General features: G+C 41.0%; 1 protein-coding gene across 7 annotated transcripts in view; it reads right to left on the bottom strand.

Annotated features, from left to right (window-relative positions):
* The window catches only part of SARNP (SAP domain containing ribonucleoprotein), a 59,364-nt gene that overhangs the window by 21,205 nt on the left and 18,222 nt on the right, over positions 1-19,937 (bottom strand). For 5 of the 7 annotated variants that reach the window (XM_055003548.1, XM_055003549.1, XM_055003550.1 and 2 more), the window contains exons 6-9: positions 17,962-18,035; positions 16,382-16,410; positions 15,909-15,934; positions 13,887-13,955 (exon numbers count right to left, since the gene is read on the bottom strand). In XM_055003548.1, coding sequence (XP_054859523.1) covers positions 13,887-13,955; positions 15,909-15,934; positions 16,382-16,410; positions 17,962-18,035 — 198 coding nt within the window. The remainder of the gene's footprint in view (positions 1-13,886; positions 13,956-15,908; positions 15,935-16,381; positions 16,411-17,961; positions 18,036-19,937) is intronic. The other 2 variants (XM_055003552.1, XM_055003553.1) reach the window with 1 other exon arrangement.

The raw sequence follows: 19,937 nt of genomic DNA, 5'->3' as shown, positions 1-19,937 counted from the left end.
GTTCTACTGAAAGTAGGCTTAATTCCAAGTAAGTGTGCATAGAACAGATGTGTAAATAATATGATTTCTATCATCTGTCTTTAAGACATTTCTTTTTAGCCCCTTCTCAGAAGAGAACATTCAGTATTGGTGCTGAAGATATTTTGGATGTGATATTGTTAAATCCATTTTCCTGTCTCTCCATTACTTATTGTTGTTAGTGCTAGAGCAAGCAATTGCAAAAAAATATGCATCTCTGATTTATTTTATTTATGAGCTTTATGGTCTATTTTTTTTTGCTGAGTCTCAAGGCAGATTACAAAATATAAAAACAATGCTCTCAGACAGCAGACATACAGAAGAACGGTTCCTTGTCAGTGCATCCTTCAGTAGCACATTGAGACACTACATACTGCTTTATTTCTCGAGCATGTAGCTCTGATCTCGCCATGCTTCTCCATGCTATGATAGTCATAAGGCTAGATTGCTGTAATGTTCAAGGGAAGCCCTTGAAAATGATTCAGAAATAAAACACAGTGGCCTATTTACTCTGTCCATCAGGACCACATTATAATGGCCCTGAAGTTCCTTATTTGTTTCAGCATTCAGTTTAAGGTGCTAGTGTTTAAAGTCCTTTGTAACCTGGCCTACATACTTGAAGGGCTGTCTTTCCCCAAAAGGAACCTCTGTGGGAACGGCGCTCTTCCCAGCATAGTCTCTCGCAGCCACACCCCCAGCCCCCGCACTCGAGGATAGGATCTGTTACGGCCCAGGCCTTTTCTGTTGCTGTCATGCTACTGTGAAACAGCCTCCCAGAAGGGGTAAGGCAGGCACCTATCCCTGGGGGATTCTGGCAAGATTATAAAACAGAATTATTTAAAAGAGCTTATGGGACAGCTTGCACTGGCTCCGACTTGTTTTCACTATTCGTTTTAATCATTTTAACAGATGATTTTTTCCCTATTATATTTACTGTTACCCACCCTGGATCTTATCAGGAGCAAGGCAGGGTACAGAAGTACTCTAAATAAATAAATGCAACAATTCTACTGATTTTATAGGCTTTGGAGCCTACAGCGATCAATCAGAGGGGTTGGTTTACATAGAGCTGCTTTAATTTACTGATTTATTTACTTCATTTGTACTTCGCCTTCCTCCTCAATGGGAACCCAAAGCAGCATATATAATTCTCCTCTCCATCCTCACAACTACCCTGTGAGGTAGTTTAGGCTGAGTGTGTGTGACTGGCCCAAGGTCACCCAGTAAGCTTCTATGGCAGAGCGGGGATTCGAACCTGGGGCTTCCTGATTCCAGCCCAACCCTCTAATCGCTACACCGCACTGACTCTATGATGCTGGCTTTATGATGCAGCTATTCCATTAATCTCTAATGAAAATTTCTACATTAAAACAGTCTTGCTTTCTAAGCCTTTTCCCACTTGCACTCTTGTTCACTTATTATGGAGGCATCCTTGACTGTGTACCTTCCTCTAGCAGAGGCCACCAACTCTGCCTACTCATCTATCCCTCTGCCCTCCCTACAAGATACCAACTGGCTCCAACAAGTCAATGAAACATTGCCTGGAAGAGTTCAAAGAAAGTGTTGGGCTGCCAACAGGGGGGAAACTGGCAATCTCCCACCACTCCCAACATGAGCAGAAGAACATGCTGCTCATGGAATAGTTTCTTTAGAGCCAAATGGAAGCTTTTTTGGGGGGGAAAAACCTTTTATCATGAACTTCTCAATGCAGAAGACATTATTAACACTTACCAGGCTCATATTTCCTTAATCCAAAGTACCAATGAACTGTCATCAAAATTCATTTCGAGATCCTAATTAAATGTCCCAGCTACACACACACACTGGCCAACCAAGGCCTGCATGTCTTGGACTGCCAGAGCACCTCCCTCCCACATCAGTGTAAAGCAACTGTCTAATCAAAACTGAAACTGTACTGCTAACAAGCAACAGTGATGTCATGAATGTCTTGGATGATGGCCTATTTGTTTAGCAAGACCACAGCAATATAAAAAATAAATCACTGAAAAATGTTTGCGGTGTAAGTTAGAGTTTTAGGAAAGGGTAAATTATTCATGCCGAAGAAAGCATTGCAACAGACTTCGGTGCCACGGTCATATATGGCGACCCCGTTCTTCTCATTTTAGATTACGTTTGTTTTTCATAGCGAAGAGGAGTTTTTTTTTAAAAAAAAGAAATGTGACTTTGTTTCTTGGGTTGAAATCAGAATAGACCCTTGAAGGCTAAGAGTGAGAGCAGAGTTCTCTATTATTCCCCTGGCTGCTCCTCCAAATTCCTGCAGCCGAGTGGTTCAACAGTTCCCGAACGGCACACATAATGACATCATTGATTGAACTATAATAGGAGGAGAAGGGGGGTTGGGGAAAAAGATGTATTTGTGTTACAGACAAAAGATAAGTTCTGTTTCACAGCAGGGACAAATGAAGAACCAGATGACTGGACAGAGCGAGGTCGCAGAGTACCCCCTGCCATTGTCTTCACTTTAAGCAACTCTTCCATTACTCCCTAAAGGTTTGTTAGGGACTCGAAATCCTTTTCAAATGGCACTGTGGAGAAAGGAAAGATCAGGAGCCCTGCTGACCCTCCACTACTCTCTCATCATTTATTTTTGAAATATCATGTACTGCCCATTGGGGAGGGGGTTTGATATATACATTAATAACGGTACAATCTTAAATACAGAACTATCATGGATCCCAAAACTTTTAGAAAGGCGTAAGAAATCAGCAGTGACTACCAGGCAGTCTTAGAATTCAATAGGTTCCACTTTATACTTTGCATTGGGGTCTTCAGTGATTGGTATTCCTTTTTTCCTAGGGTATGTTTCATCAGAGCATGACTCTAGTATGCACCAGAAACCACTGACATGTATTTGGACCACCTACGTGGGAACTGTGCTATTCTCAAGTACTGAAGGGACTGGTTTCCACTGTTTGCAAAATCTGGATTGAAAGAAACACTAGAGAGTTCATACACTTATACACTTGTTAATGTTAAATACATACAGTGTAAAGTCATTCTAAAATATACTGGCAGTAATAAATAAAACATTACATTCAGTGAATGGAAGCCAGTCATTTTGATGAAAGTATTGATAATTAAAATAAAATAAAGCAAAAATACACCTCCAGCTGGACAGCAGTGGGACTAAAGCAAGGGAATATTCAAAACCTAACAAAAATATAAGACAAAAAAATATGAATGAGCAGTAAAAGCTTCTTACATATTCAAAAGGCAATTTCTGAAAGGTATGCCAAATGTCTTTGGAGCATTCTTCACAGATGACTTTCTCTCTACATTTGAGCAAATACAGTCAATGCTGCTCTTCCAATATTGATTCTTAGCCTTACAAATTATGGTCAAAGTTACAAGACACCTACTATGCAATTATGTCAGTTAGAAAGAAGTATCTTGGAAAACACACGTAAGAAAAAGTGAGAACCAGATGTGAAGGAATACAAAAGCCAAAGCATGCACGCACATATGCACGCACCCCCCCAAACAAACAAACAAACAAACAAACACACACACACACACGCACACACAAAAGGTAAGAGGCCGGCAGACTTCAGTGTGTTTAAATAGGGCTGAATTACTTAAATGAGATCCTTTTCCAAAAGGGGGGAAATCCTCAAATTATATTATGTATCACTACGTATATTATATATCACTACATGTTCAGGGTGATTTCCCTATAAAAATGTATGGGCAACTCTGAAGAGACCAGAGAAGAAGACAGCCTTACACAGGAGGAGGAGACCTTTCGGAAGAAGCTTTCCTTCCAACCTATAATTTCTGTTTATGACAGCGTTTCAATGAATGCTTCTCATCAGAAAAGTAAAAACACTCTTAATACCAAAAAATACACCGATAAATAAAAATGGAATCAAGTTTAAAAAATTGCCAGAGTGATTCAGAAATTTTAATGCTCAAAGCAGTTTGTAGGAGGCAGTAACTACAGGGTATCTAAGAGAAGATTCTGAAAGAAGGTTAAAATAAGCAATATCCTTGAGGTATCTGAAGGAAGGCGGTGCCATGAAGAAAATATTTGGGTTGTGAATGTGAGGAACAGAAAGCAGAGAGATAGGGACTGCAACATGAGATCAAAGATATGCTGGAAAATGACATTAAAAAACCCTTCCATGCCCATCACTAGCTTAGTTAAGATTGTTTTCTGCAGAATCAGAGGCTCAATTAGAGGTGTGCAAAACTAAACAAACGAGCTGGAAATACACCCAGAAATCGCTGTTTCATTGTGTTAAAGCAGCTTCTGGAACTTTAAATCATCTGCTATGCCCATATACGGACTCCCAAATATTTATTTAAATAGCTTGCATCTGGACTATTTTAATGACTTTTAATTATTGATTTTATGGTTTTGATTGATTCACTGTGTTTTATGAAGGTTGTTAGCTGCCCTGAGCCCATTTGTGGGGAGGGCAGGGTATAAATCAAATCAAATCAAATCAATCAATCAATCACATCTGGGAAACTAAATTATAATGAGCCCCTCCCACCAAAAAATGTGTGTGTTCCATTTCGGTTTGTGCCTTGCAGCAGCAGCAGCAGCAGCAGCAGCAGCACAGACCGACAGACACAGGCAGACAATGGGCTCACCTACCAGGGCAGCATCTTGTTTTCCTTAGTAGCATTCTCCAGTTGGATTCCAAGGGGAGAGGGCCTTTACGTTATTGATTACAGCTGTTGGCAGGAAGGGAGAATGTGCATAACGTACACAAGTGTATCATTTCCCCCCCATCACTACCTCGACAATGGCATTGCCTCCCTGCCAATCGGAACCTCACAAGGGGTGACACCCCCCCTCCCCACCTATCAGCTTTGGAAACATTTGGAAGGGGAATGGGCAGACTCGAGTCATAAGCTACAATCCAAAAGCTGCAGTTCTAAGAATTCTTTCCTGGGAGTGAATCCCATTGGATAAAATGGGACTTCTAAGTAGACCTGCACAGGATTTCTGTGAAACGATACTTCTGTGGGAGTAAGCACTACTGAATAGCATGGACTTGCATCTGAGTAGGCCTGTTGGGTTTGTTTTGTGGTGCTACCCATGCACTGCCCTGTCTCCCCCACCTCGATCAGGGCACTTGGACAGTTGCTATGAGGAAAAGTGCCACCGGGGCGGGGGGGGGGGGTGCAAGCGGCCTGTTCAATCAAGCTTGATTAAAAAAACCCAGAAGGCTTTAATCATAAGCTGCAGCTCTAAAGGCACTTCCCTGGGACTAAGCGCAAGGAAACATGAAACCAACAGGCAACAGGATGCAAAGATAATTTATTGGCAAACGCAAACATAAAAACAGGGTTGTTTTGAATGTCACCACCCTGCCTGCAGCAGCTACCCCTTTGCCAGCCAGTCTGTCATAGTGTGTGCTTGGCCTTTTTGAGGATCCACCATATTCCAGAAAAGGTATGTGCAGGGTATCCAAAAACTTAATCACAAAAGTATATAGTATAGTATAGTATAGTATAGTATAGTATAGTATAGTATAGTATAGTATAGTATAGTATAGTATAGTATAGTATAGTATAGTATAGTATAGTATAGCGTGAGGTTTGAAACTAGCTAGTTAGGAAAGCATAAAACGTTCTTCCTTTCTCATAATTCTTTGTAGAAGAGACACTTGAGGAATGCCTACAATTACCCACAAGAAATCCACCTCCTAATTTTCGGCACGAATTGGAAATAACTATAAAGAATATATATCTCAACTTTTCCAACTGGAAACAGTACTCAACAACACATTCCTGCCATAAGCACTGTTTAACTGAAACTTATTTCTCTTGTAAAGAGAAATAAGAATCGCTTATGACGGCCGGTCTCCACTTTCATACAACATATGAAAGTCTTATTTAAGGTTGTTTGCTGTTCAGATCTTTTCAAACAATTCCTTTTATTCATCCCAGGTTGAAGCAGTACCCATTCTACCCTTTACCAAGGGAGAGTGTGTGGATGGGTGAGGCAGAAGATGGTTGAAGCTAGTCTTGGAGTAGGTGGTAGAGATGAACTGGGAATACATGTAAACGTGGACATGAATTTGGGCTCAATTGAAAATTTCTTACAGGAATAAAGAAAAGAGTTTGGACTAATAATGAAATGGGAACAAGGGAATGAAGACAGGGGTGAAGATTTAAGATCTTGACAGCGATTACAAAATGATTTTTGGGCAGTGATCTAGCTTGTCTCTGTATAATTAGTTTAATCTGCCCTGAACTTCTGTGGTGATGCAAGCTATAAATCTAAATGTTCAGCCATATAATTAATAATCTTTTTATAGGAACGACAGTCCTCCATTTAGCACAGGCTACATTTGGGAACTACTAAGTGACCACCACTCTACTTAACCACTAGCAAGGAAATCTAACGGGTGCAGTAAATGAGACTGTAATTATGAAAGCCATCACATATCGGAATGGAAATAGTTAAGACCACGCCTTGAAGTACAGAGGGCATCCATCGGTATATTTGGATTCGCGATCCACGCAGCCTATGCCATAAATATAGTCCTGCAGGGAGAACTGGACTTCCCCCGCCCCAAACAACTCAAGAGGGTGGGGGAGGAGGCAGCCTCGCTTTCAGCATCCCTATGTCGAAATGTCCGTGACTGCCAGCGCTATTCTTCATCTTGTCACTTCCCATTATTCTAAAATCAACAGGCCTACATTCATAGCTACTCAAGTTGGAGAGTGGTGACATCATTCCAAAGAAGGGGGGCGGGGGGGGGGGAGAGAGAGAGAGAGAGAGAGAGAGAGAGAAAGTACCTCCAAGGGCAACCTTTGAGGGCAACTGAGGATGTGTCCTTGCACTTTTTTTACATGTGCATACATACTTTTTAATATTTTGAACTTTGTACTGAACTTGAAAATATAAAGTGTGAATCTGCTCTTATACAGCCATTGCATGAAAATCCAAACTTTGAAAGTCACAGACAGCATGCTTTTTAAAGTGAGACTTAGAAACGATTTGGAAACTAGCGTTTAGTCTGGATCACTCTGCCTCCATATTAATATGTTTTCTCATAATTTCACGTCTCTAAAAAACGTAAGAAAAAGCCAAAGCCAAATTCTGTACATTCTCTCCCCTAAATCAGGCTAACATACTTGTTGATCTGAAAATTTTATCCCTCTTCTTCCTTCTCTCTCCTCTCTTAAAATGGCTGGACAAAAAAAATGTGACCCAGCAGTGACTCTCGACACACTGAAGCACCATATACTATTTTGGCCTGATTTGATACTTGCAGCTTCACCCCCTGCTTTTTGCAACTCCAAAACCTTGGCAGCCCTCCTGAAGTATCTGATTATGCCAGTCGTTAGAAAGGCGCAAGTCTTTCTGAGAACATCATTACTCAAAAAGAGCTTGTCTAGCATAATGAATCCAGAGAAATTGATTTACATCTTTAAGCAGGACTGTGCCAACAGTTCCTTGGTATAAGGTGCTTTAGGACACTGCGGCTTGCTCTGAGATCCTCATCCTAAATACTAGTTCTTAGAGGAAAACTCCGTATTTCCAAGTAATTGTACTTGGAATCATAGCCTAAAAGATAATATTCTCATAATTTATCTTGAATGCTATGCACACCAGCTGCTAAGAAAATAACGAACCTTTATTTAGGGATACATTTTACACAGTAAAAAAATGCATTGCAAAACATTTGCTATGTATATTTCATTAATATATGTCATGTTTTATCAACACATTTGTGACCGAGTCACTTGCAAAAGGACTTTGTAACTTGTTAAAATATGAAGTTATAGATAATGTGAATAAATGACTCACAATGCTTTTAAATTTCAGGTACTTCTAACTGCTTCGCTGTAGTGAGCTTTACTGCCGTACAAACAGTGATCTAATAAAAACACACACGTCTTCCAACAAATTTCAAAGACCCAGGAAAGCCAGGGAGAGGTACTAATCCACAAGGAGAAGGAAGCTCCCTGTACCCATTTGTATCTCATTTTTGTGACACATCCTGAAATGATGGAGACAAGCGCTTGGTTTTCCTTTGTGTATAAGCCTTAAGGAATTTTTTAAAAGTTGTAAAAAAAAATTTAATTTATAAATTCCTAATACTCAGCCTTCCTCAACTTCAAAACATGAAGTTTACTGTAATTGCTTTACGGAAGAGGAAAGGAGAGTGAGAGAATCTCTTGCAATAATCCAATACTCCTCTGAACAGTCCAGAGTGGAATTTCAACATGTACTTTTTTGTATGTATCTACCTTCTGTAGATATCACCTGCCTCACCTACTAAATTCAGCACATATTTTTGCACAGGCACAAGCAAAAAAAAAAAAAGGCCAAAAATATTCAGATGGACAGTTATAAGATATTGCTTGAGATGAAGGGGAGCAGATAAAAAAAATGTACAAGGGAACAGTGTAGAGGCCCCATGCATATATGGAAAAACAGAAGAAGACTGTCGATAAAGGAGTTGGAGAAAGTATAGCCCTACCGGGCCTTCCAAGTTAGCCTCAGCCATGTGAGCATCCAATCAATTGTTCCCTTCCCTCCTGACATTCCACCACCTCTGAATTTGCAGTACCCAACCACCAAACATCTGAATTGGATGTCACTGAGGGAAATGCTTTGACTCTTTAAAACCAACCAAGTTCTTCCATCCCGTAAAATAATGGAGTCAAACGTTCTCTGGCTGATCTTGCTCCATTCTTGAGGCACCTTCTAACTAAGCAGAGAGGAGGAGCAGAGAATCTCATTCCCCCCTTTGGAATACCCCAGAACTATTCTTACAAATAGAAAATCTAGCCTCGCTGCTTACGCTGGCTGATTCTGCACACGTTGGATAATGCACTTTCAATGCACTTTATCAATTGTTTGAGGTGGATTTTTTGTTCCGCACGCAAAAAAATCCATTCCAAATGATCTATAAAGAGGATTGGAAGTGCATTATCCAACGTGTGCGGTATTACCATAGCTTAACATAAATCTTCTTCAACATTCAGAAAGCTTCTAAATCTCTAAGTCAGTATGGGTCTACATTAAAAGGTGGCCTAGACATGATGACAAAAAGAATCAACCCCTTCTTAAGGACAATCTCCCATTTAAATGTGATAACAAAAGGGTCTAACTCAAGGCCATATGTGAGCTCAGGATGCGAGATTCTGTCTCTAAAACTGTGACTATGGCGATTTTCTGCTATCCTCTGTAGATCTCACTTGCTTTTTCTGCTAGATCCAAATGTGCAGGTCTGGGAGCACCCTAAGATGCTGCAGTACTGAATGGTGCATGGATGGCAGACCTATACACACATCACACTGCAACCTTCAGCACAGTTCTACACTTCTAAGCCCACTGACTTAAATAGATTTAGAAAGGCATAACTGTGCTTAAGACTGCACTGCCAGGGCTTTCTAAGGAGAAAGTTGGATATAATAAACAGCAAAGGAAAATGTTACCAGCTATTTTGGAAAGAGGCACCTTGATTTCCTGTACACTCTGTTTAGGACCGACAACAAACTGGAGGATACTGATTAATTTATTTATGGAGAAGGGCTGTGACATTAGTAAAGATGCGAGTTAATACTTGAAGACTCATCACTAGGACAGGGGTTAGCTTAGATGGCCGTCAGATCATTTCTAGCCTTACAAATAAAAGCGTTCTCTCTTCCCTTACTCTTGCTTCTTTAGCGGTGAATATTTTTCCATCTGGCAACTGGTGGGGGGTATTTGGAAATATTACAGGGAAAAGCATTAGCCAGGAAAAGAATTCTTCCTCAGCATGCTGCTCTAAACTTGCTGGAAACTGAACAATTAAACCAACTGTATTCTCTCATGCCCTTTGTGTGTGTATATGTGTATACACACACACACACACACACACACACATATATGCACAACTTTCTGCTATATTTCCTTTCCAAAAACTACACGTATTGTGAAAAAGAAGCTGCACAGTTCTCTTCTGCTCAAAGAGAATTAAATCGGCATTAAGAACTCTAACCAACATTCATGTCAACTTTTACTGGAGAGGGAAAATCACTTTTTAATTTGTGTACAGAAGGTTGATAAGACTGGTGAAACTGCTGAGTGGATGGTACCAGTCCTACAGAAAAATCTCAGTATTTGTAAGCAGAATCTAGTAAAACTGCAAAGCAAGCCATGTGGAGTTTGCTTTATGATTTATTGGTAAAACCAAATGGAGGTTTTCAAAGTCGAAGTATACAAACGTGGTCTCTGTTGCAGCCGTCCTCTTTCTGCTTATTCAGTGGTGACATATAATCATTCCGTGGGGCCACTTCTGACAAATTTGGGCATTAGCGCATTTGTAAATAAATCCCTGCTTGATTGTCCAACACTAAGCGTTTAGGTTCAAGCCAGGGACTTGGATTCAAAGTTCCTTTGTTTCCTTTTCAGCTCGAAACCCACATTTGCTGATGGGAAGAAGCCGAGGCGAGGATACCTGGACTTGGATTCCTGCAATCCTCTCTCTATCTGTAGCATGACTTTGAAATGGTGGTATTTCCTCTCCCAAGCTCCAACCTCTGACAGGCTGCAGGTTAATCAGCTACTTGTAAAAACAGTTCAAGACCCTCACATTGGATGATGTGAAACACAAATTATTACAGTCGTTTGTTCTGACTGGGAATGGCACCAGATAATGCATTGCAGAAAGGAGAAGGAAGCGTTTGTGCTGACCCAAGGGCTCTCTAAAGAGCCCCCAAAGCTTCTATTTTGTGGCAACACTCTCTCTGCTGGATACCTAGGAGGCTGCTTTATGCATAAAGAGAAAAGCAAGCCTTCAGAGAATGCGCTTTTGCCTTACGATGCAGGCAACCACTTTTGCAGCACCGAAGCCTGCAGCTATCAGCTCTCCCACTGGGAAGCAAGCCAGGGGTTCAGAGTGGTACCGGGAGCAGCTGCTACGGAGGGGAAGTTTACAAGGGAAGGGAGCAGTTTTAAGTGTAACTTGCAGAAACCAGGGGACAGCAGCCTCAGGTCAGAGGGTAAATTTTAAAGGGAGGCCTCCCACAAGAAGGGAGGGGGATGTGATTAGTTCTGGAGAGAAAAAAATGCTTTCTTGATTTATTTTTTAAAAAATAATTTGATGGCCCTGTGCTGACCACAAAAAACAAACAAACAAACAAAAAACCGAGCACCTGCCACTTCTCTTCTCCAAGATAGTGACAATCACAGCCTCTACACCACTGCATTTCCAGGACCTTTGTTATCTTTAGGAAGAAAATATTTAGCTAAATATATTGTAAGCTGGCAAAGCTACACTTTACACCTACGCCTCGGTTTGTTCCCCTAACGCCATCAAGTTTTAAATGGTCCTTGGCTATATTCTGCTACTCTTCTTCAAAACCAATTTGAATAGGAAATAAAATGTGGCTCCACAGAGACAATGGTTTATTGTAAAGTTTTTGCTGCAATGCGTGGTGTGAAAACCTGCCAAGACACATGTCACCAGGCTATTTCTGTAATGAAAAGCTATAAAGAACACCCAGGTGGGCAACACAATACTAGAGGCTAATTGAAGCAACCAATAATATTCCTCAATAGAATTCAAGAGTGTGCTGTTCACAGAGGGAAACTACTTCCTAACAAAGGGTGGGGGGAGAGAATCCTCAAGATAAATCACTATAACGGCTAATTTTGTTGTTGGTCACCTTGCCTGGTATATATACCAGCAAACAAAACAAACCCATCAAAGATGCAAAAGACAGTATTTAAAGAATTCAGATAGGACCAGAAATCTTGGCAAATCAATTTCTGACCTTGGGCAAATCGTTCCCCTATTGGTATTTTCTTTGTGTGTGCCATGGGGATCAATTCACTAATGAAACTAGACCTACATTCATTTCCTAAGAGCATTTAAGTTAGGTAACGTTCAGCAGTTGTAACTCTTACGTTTTTCGTCAAATTATCAGGCAGGGATAGTGGAGGAAAAGCCTTAACGAGTGCTTAAGATTCATACTAAGCTGCAGCCATACAATTCTGCTCAAAGGATCCCCGGCCATAAATGCTGACAAAGCATATATTCTTCCTGAAAAATGTGTGCTCCCCGTGACAGGGTTAATGGTGTTTGAGCAGCCTCTCACCCTGACCTGCCCTTCCACATATTCCGGCTTTAATGCACTTGCGTGATTTCTCCCTCCCCTCTCCCCAGAGCCGAGGGTGGGGAGAAATGTGGCCTCCACCCCCCAGTTATTTTCTATATGGTTGAACTCCCTGGTGCCAGGTTCAGTGCCTTACTGCAGGACGGAATGCATTAAGTGTTCAATGTGCAAACCCCACGAGGAATGGAATAGTTTAATTTCCAAGGGTGAAGGCAAGATGACAGCCTTCCTCCTCCCTCCTCTGCAGGCTCTTTCGACAAGAACATTCTCAGGTCTGAAACAATGAGCAAGATAGTATTTTTCTTCCTCCACGCCGAACTCTTATTTGCCAGGACTGAATCGTTTAGCTACAGCTACCCATGGGAAGTGATAGTTAAGCCCACTGACAATTTCCAGAACGAGCGGCATTGTTTCTGCTCTTCTCTCACTCTTCTGCAGAACATTTCTATACAAAAGATTATATCAAATACCACCTGCTCCCACAAACTCTGCTTGAGAATTCTGTCTCTCCTTTTCTCCCCAACCGCCAATAAAATGGTGCTTATTCCTTTCAGACTTGCTTGTGCCCAGTTCTTAAAGGAAATATAACCAATCCAAGCCTTTTGCATTCAACACTGAGAAAACAAGGAACAAGAGAGCGGAAGGAAACCAGAATCATGCCCCACTGAGGTGGCAAACATGCGTGGGCTGTAACGCTTCAGGAGGCAGATCACAAAACTGAACGCGCTTCCAAAAAACAAAAACTCAAAACTCCTCACAGTAAACAAACCTAGCTACTCTTACTCAACTTCAGTTTTGCAGAAATAAGGAAACTGAGTATGGAGGAACGTAACCACCGGCAGCCTTCTCATGCAACTGGAACAACCTAGGCACATATTTACTACCTCAGACAGAACAAAGCCAAGCGTGCTGGCTTTCCAATCTCTCTGAAACCAAGTTACTTGGGGTTTGAGGGGTTTTTTTTATTTCTAGATTCTGAACAGACCTGTCCAAGAGAATGTTACCTGAAGTACAGAAAAAAGTCAAGAATCTATCCTAAAACACAGTTACAGAGCCACATTGTCCAAATTCTATAATACACCATTATTTGACCTCTGGACACAAACCATTTAGCTCTATATAATCAGGGAGCTAGAGGTTAAGGACACAACCCTGTGACATTTACATGGGAGCAAGACCCGCTGAACATGGTGGTTCTTAATGAGAGATGGGCACAAACCGAAGTATGAACCAAAGTTCGTGACGAACCGAGCCAGTTTGTGGTTTGCGAACCAGCGGTTCGTCAGAGCCCATGTCTGACAAACCGCCATGAACTTTAGGCTGTTTCATTTGGTTCATTTTTTGGTTCCTCACTGCAGACAGCCTGGTGCCGATCAATCAGTTTCCTCGGCAACAGGGGATGGATTTCCTGCAGACCTTCTGCTGACCTGGGAGTGGCCTTCTGCTGGCCTGTAAGTGACAATTTGCTGACCTGGATGTGACGTTTTCATGAACCAAACAAACCAGTTCGTGAACCAGGGCAGGTTTCCTGAAAGTTCGTGGTTCGTGAAATGCGATGAACCTCGTGGTTCGTTTTTTTCCTGGTTCGTGCCCATCTCTATTCTTAATTCTAGGTAAACATACACAAGACTGCATTACACCCACAAACTACCATGAGGTTTCATCAAAACAATTACAAGAAAACAAGAAAGATGGTAAAACTAATTGGTATATTTGCAAACAATTCCTCCAACATCTGTTCATTTGCCACAGCAGCACTTGCCTTGAAACCTTACCTTTTTGGAGACTGTGGAGACATTCAAGCCAAATCTCTGAGCCCTTTCCTTTAATTTGTCTATATTTACCTACAAAAGTCATAGGAAGTAGTTTAATACAAATCCCACTTTTCTTTAATTAAGGAAACCTAAACAAAACCTTTAATTCTGGCAAAGAAAATTATGACACTTGAAACAGAGGTATTTCCGTTTGGGTGACTTTGCTATAACCCTGGGAAAAGACTCTCCTTTCATAGAGCTGTTGAGACGGCACCCTCTCATCACTCGGATGTGAAGGGGAAACCAAATGATGGCACGCAAAAGTGCAGTTTTCAAAAATTATGCACCGTGCTTTTAAGAAGGGCTTTCGACTTTCGACTATTTGTTAACATATCCCAGAGTACAGAGACTAATCCCTTAAGTTGTGATATGCATTAGCTTACAAATGTAGCTACCCTAACTGAATGCACTTCGAAATCATCTATTTGGTAATGCTAACAATACAGCAGTAATTGCGCATCCCACCCAACTCAGCAAGATAATTAACACAACAAAAGAAGCTCAAGTCTCAAACAGAAGAAAATATTTCTGCCAAATTTCATTATGTTTCTGAAGCTACGAGTAGCTGTTCTGTGTAATTACGTTCAGGATTAAGCAGCATTTAGTTTAGGGTGGAGCCAAATTTCCACAGGGCTTGCTTTTTTCAGCAAAAGGTGACTTCTGGGGAAGCACGAAATCCTCTAAAAGAGCAGTACTCCCTGGGGGGTGGGGTGGGGGGTGGGGAAGATCACCTTCTGCAGCAAACATTGATTTAATTACTTATATGCCACCTTTCTGCCGGACAAAGGCCAGTTGTTAAAACACTACATAAGATGATTAAAACATTAAAGCAGTGGTGAGAGGAAGGGAATTTGCTGGCCGTCAGCTGCGGATTGGCTCCTTAAGTGGCCACAACAGACAATCTGCGCTGCAAATTGAATATGTAGTGCAACCCTCCCCCTCTCTTGCCAAACTGCCAGTCACTATGGATCCCCCCCGCCCCGCCCCGCCCCGCTTAATATGGGCTGCCACAGCCACTGTTAAGACCAACATTTTGCAGCAATATTTGGTGCCTGATCCTCCCACTACTGCTTGCCCAGAAAGGAAGAAGATCCCAGAACTGCAGACAGTTGGAAGGGGCATTATTAACACTTTGGAGGATGCAAACATTTTCACTCCTCTTCAATATCCATTCCCCCGCAAAAGAACGCCAGTCTTGGGAGCCCCTTCTAGCAAGGGGCAAAACTGTTGCACAAAGAGAGCGCTCAAAATTTTGAAACAGCTCTATTTTAGCCAAGAGTATTTTAATCTACACTTTTACCCAGCTTTTTAAAACTATGTCAAACAACACGGTATCACTTGTACAACAACATTCCACAGTGCAATCTGAGGGGGCGTCACAAAGTCAGAATAATGACAGAAGTGAAGTGAGAACAACTTAGACGCGACAAGGAAAGATGAGAAAGTTGCAGTAGCCAAGGCAGTCAAGACGACAAGAATTCGATACACTGCTGAATCCGGGGGTAGGGGTGAACAGGTGGAATTTTGAAAAAACAAAGAGGGAGAACCAACATGGCTTTTCGGCAGATTGAACAGGAGCAAAGGAGAGGGAGGAAACAAGATAAGATAACAAGATCTTCCGATCCAGTTTAGTACCTTTGCACTAGAACTACCAAAATGGTCGCTTTAACATGGTCACTTGCAGGAATACTGATTACTATAAATATTTCCTAAGGCAACAAACATTTAAAGAAATGGGGTAAGAAGCACAAGAAGCGTGCAACATGAATCTAGCCATGTATCAAAGGAAGCATAAACAAAAAGAGGAAACACAATACAACAAAAATACATAATCACACAGAATTTACTGTCACTATGTTTAACACCAATCTTGAGATAACCACGCAACAGCCTTCTGTGTGGGAAAGGGATTTATCAAATCTTTGTGAATTAAAGGTATTTTGAAAGCCAAATAAGATAACTGAAGGCAGAATAACTACTTACTGTAGTCTTATTCTCCGCAGCTAGACCTGAAATTAAAATATATATATATATATATTGTAATTACACTTGAAACAAGAAATGTCCTTTAGATCACTATGGAGCAAATGAAAAAAAGCAGACACTTAAAAAAACAGAAATCCTGATTTATAGATCCTGGTTTTCCAACCTCACCTCTGGAATGAAATTATACTTATTTAGTCTCCTTGCAATATTGCCTTGACTAAAAAAGTACCAGATGAATGAAAATTTCATAGAAGTGACTCTCCCGGTGTCAATTAATAGCGCTAATTCTCAAAACTTCAGAGCAGTCACGCTGAGAACACAGACGTTGCTAACAGTATCTAAAACGTGACAAGGGCAATTTTTCTTCATTCTTTGCCCCAATTTCACAAGGCAATTGGGAGGAAAAGGGCAAAAGTTTGAAAAGATCCCAAATAGTTGTTTCAAAGAAACTCTACCTGACACTCACATACCTTTAGCGGAAGCTGTAGGCATACCAAACCTGTGGAGAAACCAAAGTTTAGATTTTAGCCTGTAGAGTAGAAAACATATTTGATATCTGAATACAAGTAGCGAACAACTCTTCTAAATGCTCAGGGAATAGCTGATCAGATTAGCAAACAATGAATTCTCTGCCTTATTTACAGTTTTATCTCTGTGATGAAACATGACAAATATTCCAGTAAAGTATATTCTGGGCTATCCTACTTTTATCATCCCACGTACAGTAATTGATTGGATAGCCCCACCTCAATAAATCTCACAAATTCATAAATCCTGAGGAGTTAGCCGTGTTAGTCTGTAGTAGCAAAATCAAAAAGAGTCCAGTAGCACCTTTAAGACTAACCAATTTTATTATAGCATAAGCTTTCGAGAATCAAGTTCTCTTCATCAGATGCAACTTGATTCTCGAAAGCTTATGCTATAATAAAATTGGTTAGTCTTAAAGGTGCTACTGGACTCTTTTTGATTTTACAAATTCATAAGGTTCCAAATACTTAACACGAAGGACGACAATCACAGAATGCAATGGTTAAAGGCAGCTTTCTTTTAGATATTTTCTTTTTTTTAAACCTTTTTACTCTCTTCACCACCGTCTGTGGTATTCATAGATAACATATTACTTATACTATTATATATGATAACAAATTACTCCATTTAAGCATGGCAATCATGTTCTCAAGAGCTACAAAAGAGACTGAATACTCAATTCTGATATGCAATTTTGTGCTGATCTTTGGCATCTATGGGGGAGGGATGGACTCCCACCTGAAACAGGACATTAAAATAAGATACGAATAGGTCTTGATCAAATCTTTTCAAAATTATATCTTTATTTTCTTTTATTTAAGTCATTTATAGTCAGTCTGCCTTTCTCACTGAGACTCAAGACGGATTACACAGTGTGAGATTAGTACAGTCAGTTTCAAGGACATTTCCATAAACAATGCCATAGAGTAAGTAAGCACAATTTTACAAAGACACAACATTAGCAATAATCCAATACAGAGTAGAAGAAATGCTGAAACAGAACATAAGCAATTCTAGGGCTGACATTAGATAGCATGAAGCACAGGCAGCTCACAGAAGCATATATTTAAAGCAACGGATAGTATGTAAGGCAACATAGTGGTGCAGTCTATGGTCCTTAACTCTGTAGTGAAGCATCCGAGACCCCCCTCCCTACAATACAATACAATTTTGATCGTTTCACCTTCTTCTTCTAACTTTCACTGCTAGCCAGTCCGTGATACACTTTCTCTCAGATGAAAGGATGAGGATCAACTTTTCATAATCATAATGGACTATAATGACATTGGGGAAGCAAAATACTGTTTAAGAGATGCAAGTGTGCAAAACTCATTCAAGTATCTCTACAAAGCTACAGCGTCCCCGTGCTGTCATGCATAACTCCCTTTCCACAGATCCCTCCAATGCAGCTGTACCAGCTACTTAAAATATAACTTCACAAAAATTTCCATCAGTACATCCTACAGGTGCTAAGCAGCAGATGGAAGCAGCAAAGAGCAACGGTATCAGGGCTAAGGCTTACCGAGCCGCTCTTGCAGCCTTCTTACTCTCCAGACTCACAGGAACATTGAATCTCTCTGCCCGTTTTTGCATTCTCTATAGTAAGAGACAAAGATATTGACAAACACAAATTTGATGAAAGTGCTACAGAGAAAGAGTGCATTCCACTTTTAGGCCGCCACAGATCAGTATAGTTAATGTCTGCCTTTGTCCATTAAAGGGAACTATTTATTCTATCCAGATAGGACAGTATAAATCTGTCCAATGCATTTACATCTTAACTGAATTCAGCTTTAGTTCCTAACCAAGCAAGCTCACACCAAAGGCTTTAGAATCTGGAAACATCTATCACCTGTGTTTATTTGGGAGCAAAGAACTAATCAAACTAGTTTCTCCGTATTCAGCAATGCCCATTTTAAATGAACCAGACACAATGACACCAACACACTCACATGAATATAGAAAGACAAGCATGTAAGTTCCTTGGTAGGGCACTTCCTACTGCAGACATGAATGCTTTAGACTAGAATACACCCCAACACAGGTGTGTATTCTAGTCTACAAGTCACCACACCTTTGTATACAAGTACACATTAATCTGGTTTCTAAACTACCAAAAATGTAAGAGCAATCGCTCTCCCTCCCCCAAAAGAAGGAGGCAGGAACAGAACAGTTGGGTGGAATGCTCCTGTAAGCATGGAATACTTATTACTTGATTCTAATGACTATGCTATGGCTCAGATGTGCGCTCCCTCATCAGCCAAAATATGCTGTATCCCATCTCATGCTCCAATTACCAAAGGCAAATTTGGTCTGTTAGCAGTTATTCTGGGAGAAGGTTAACTCGCCTAGCAAGAAGGGAAAGATTATAGCTGTTCTACATCAGACAGGCCAACTCAACTATAGATGGGCCCAAGTTGGCAGTTATCACAGGTCCTTAAAATATTGTGCTAGCATTTTCTACTCTCTCTTCAACAGGGATTTTTTTCAGCTGGAACACGGTGGAACGGAGTTCCAGAACCTCTTGCAAATGGTCACATGGCTGGTGGCCCCACCCCCTGATCTCCAGACAGAGGGGAGTTTAGATTGCCCTCCTCCCCTTTGTTTGGAGACCCGGGGGTGGGGCCACCAGCCGTGTGACCATTTTCGCCGAGGGCAATTTAAACTTTTAAAAACTCCCACCTCGTTCCAGCTGATCCAAAGTGACGTCATTGGCCTTGGGAGCATGCATGCACTTTGCGTGCGCACATGTGGTACCAGGGACACCACCTCCCGCCAAGAGTCGCCCCCTGTGCTGGAAACCCACTGAGTTCCACCACCTCTTTTCCCAGAAGAAAAGCCCTGCTTACTCCAGTACCATCTTTTGAAGACCGGGCTGCAACTGTGAATTCACTTGGTGATATGAAGGAAATTGAAGTCGTTGCCTACTTAATAAATTAGCATAAAATAAACGAGTTGCTGCTGAGCCAAAGGTTTGCATGCCAAGCAAGCAGCAGAAAATGTTGCACATTTCATCCAAATGAAGCCTCTGGCCAGAAGGTACAGGAGCAGCAGCCCTGGCATAACTACAAAGTGAACCACTAACTTTCCCTCCTGGCTCCAGGAAGCAAGCATCTGCTCAAACTGGTCATATCTGATTTTGAAACAGGCAGAACAGGGCTTTTATTAAAAAAAGAAAGAAAAGAAAAATTCTTTCTTTAAAATAAAAATGGAAACCATTCCACAGAACACTAGCATAAACCCAAGAACACAAGCTTAAACAGAGTCTGATGAAAATGGCTCCACATTGCATTGAGTAATACACAATTCAAGCTAAATTTGGTTGTAGCATAAAGGCAAGACATCCACAGACAAGAAATGACTTCTTTCTAGTAAACAGGTAACTGAAGAAAACAAGTTTCAGTGAAGTTACAGAACTCTTAATGGCTAATCCTTTGTCTGGAATTCCTTGTGAAGGTAACTAAATATTTATGACTAACAAATGAAAACAGTCTATAT

This window comes from Eublepharis macularius, chromosome 19 (assembly GCF_028583425.1).
Source record: "Eublepharis macularius isolate TG4126 chromosome 19, MPM_Emac_v1.0, whole genome shotgun sequence".
In the NCBI taxonomy this organism is placed as follows: domain Eukaryota; kingdom Metazoa; phylum Chordata; class Lepidosauria; order Squamata; family Eublepharidae; genus Eublepharis; species Eublepharis macularius.
This window is presented reverse-complemented; position numbering and strand designations above follow the sequence as displayed.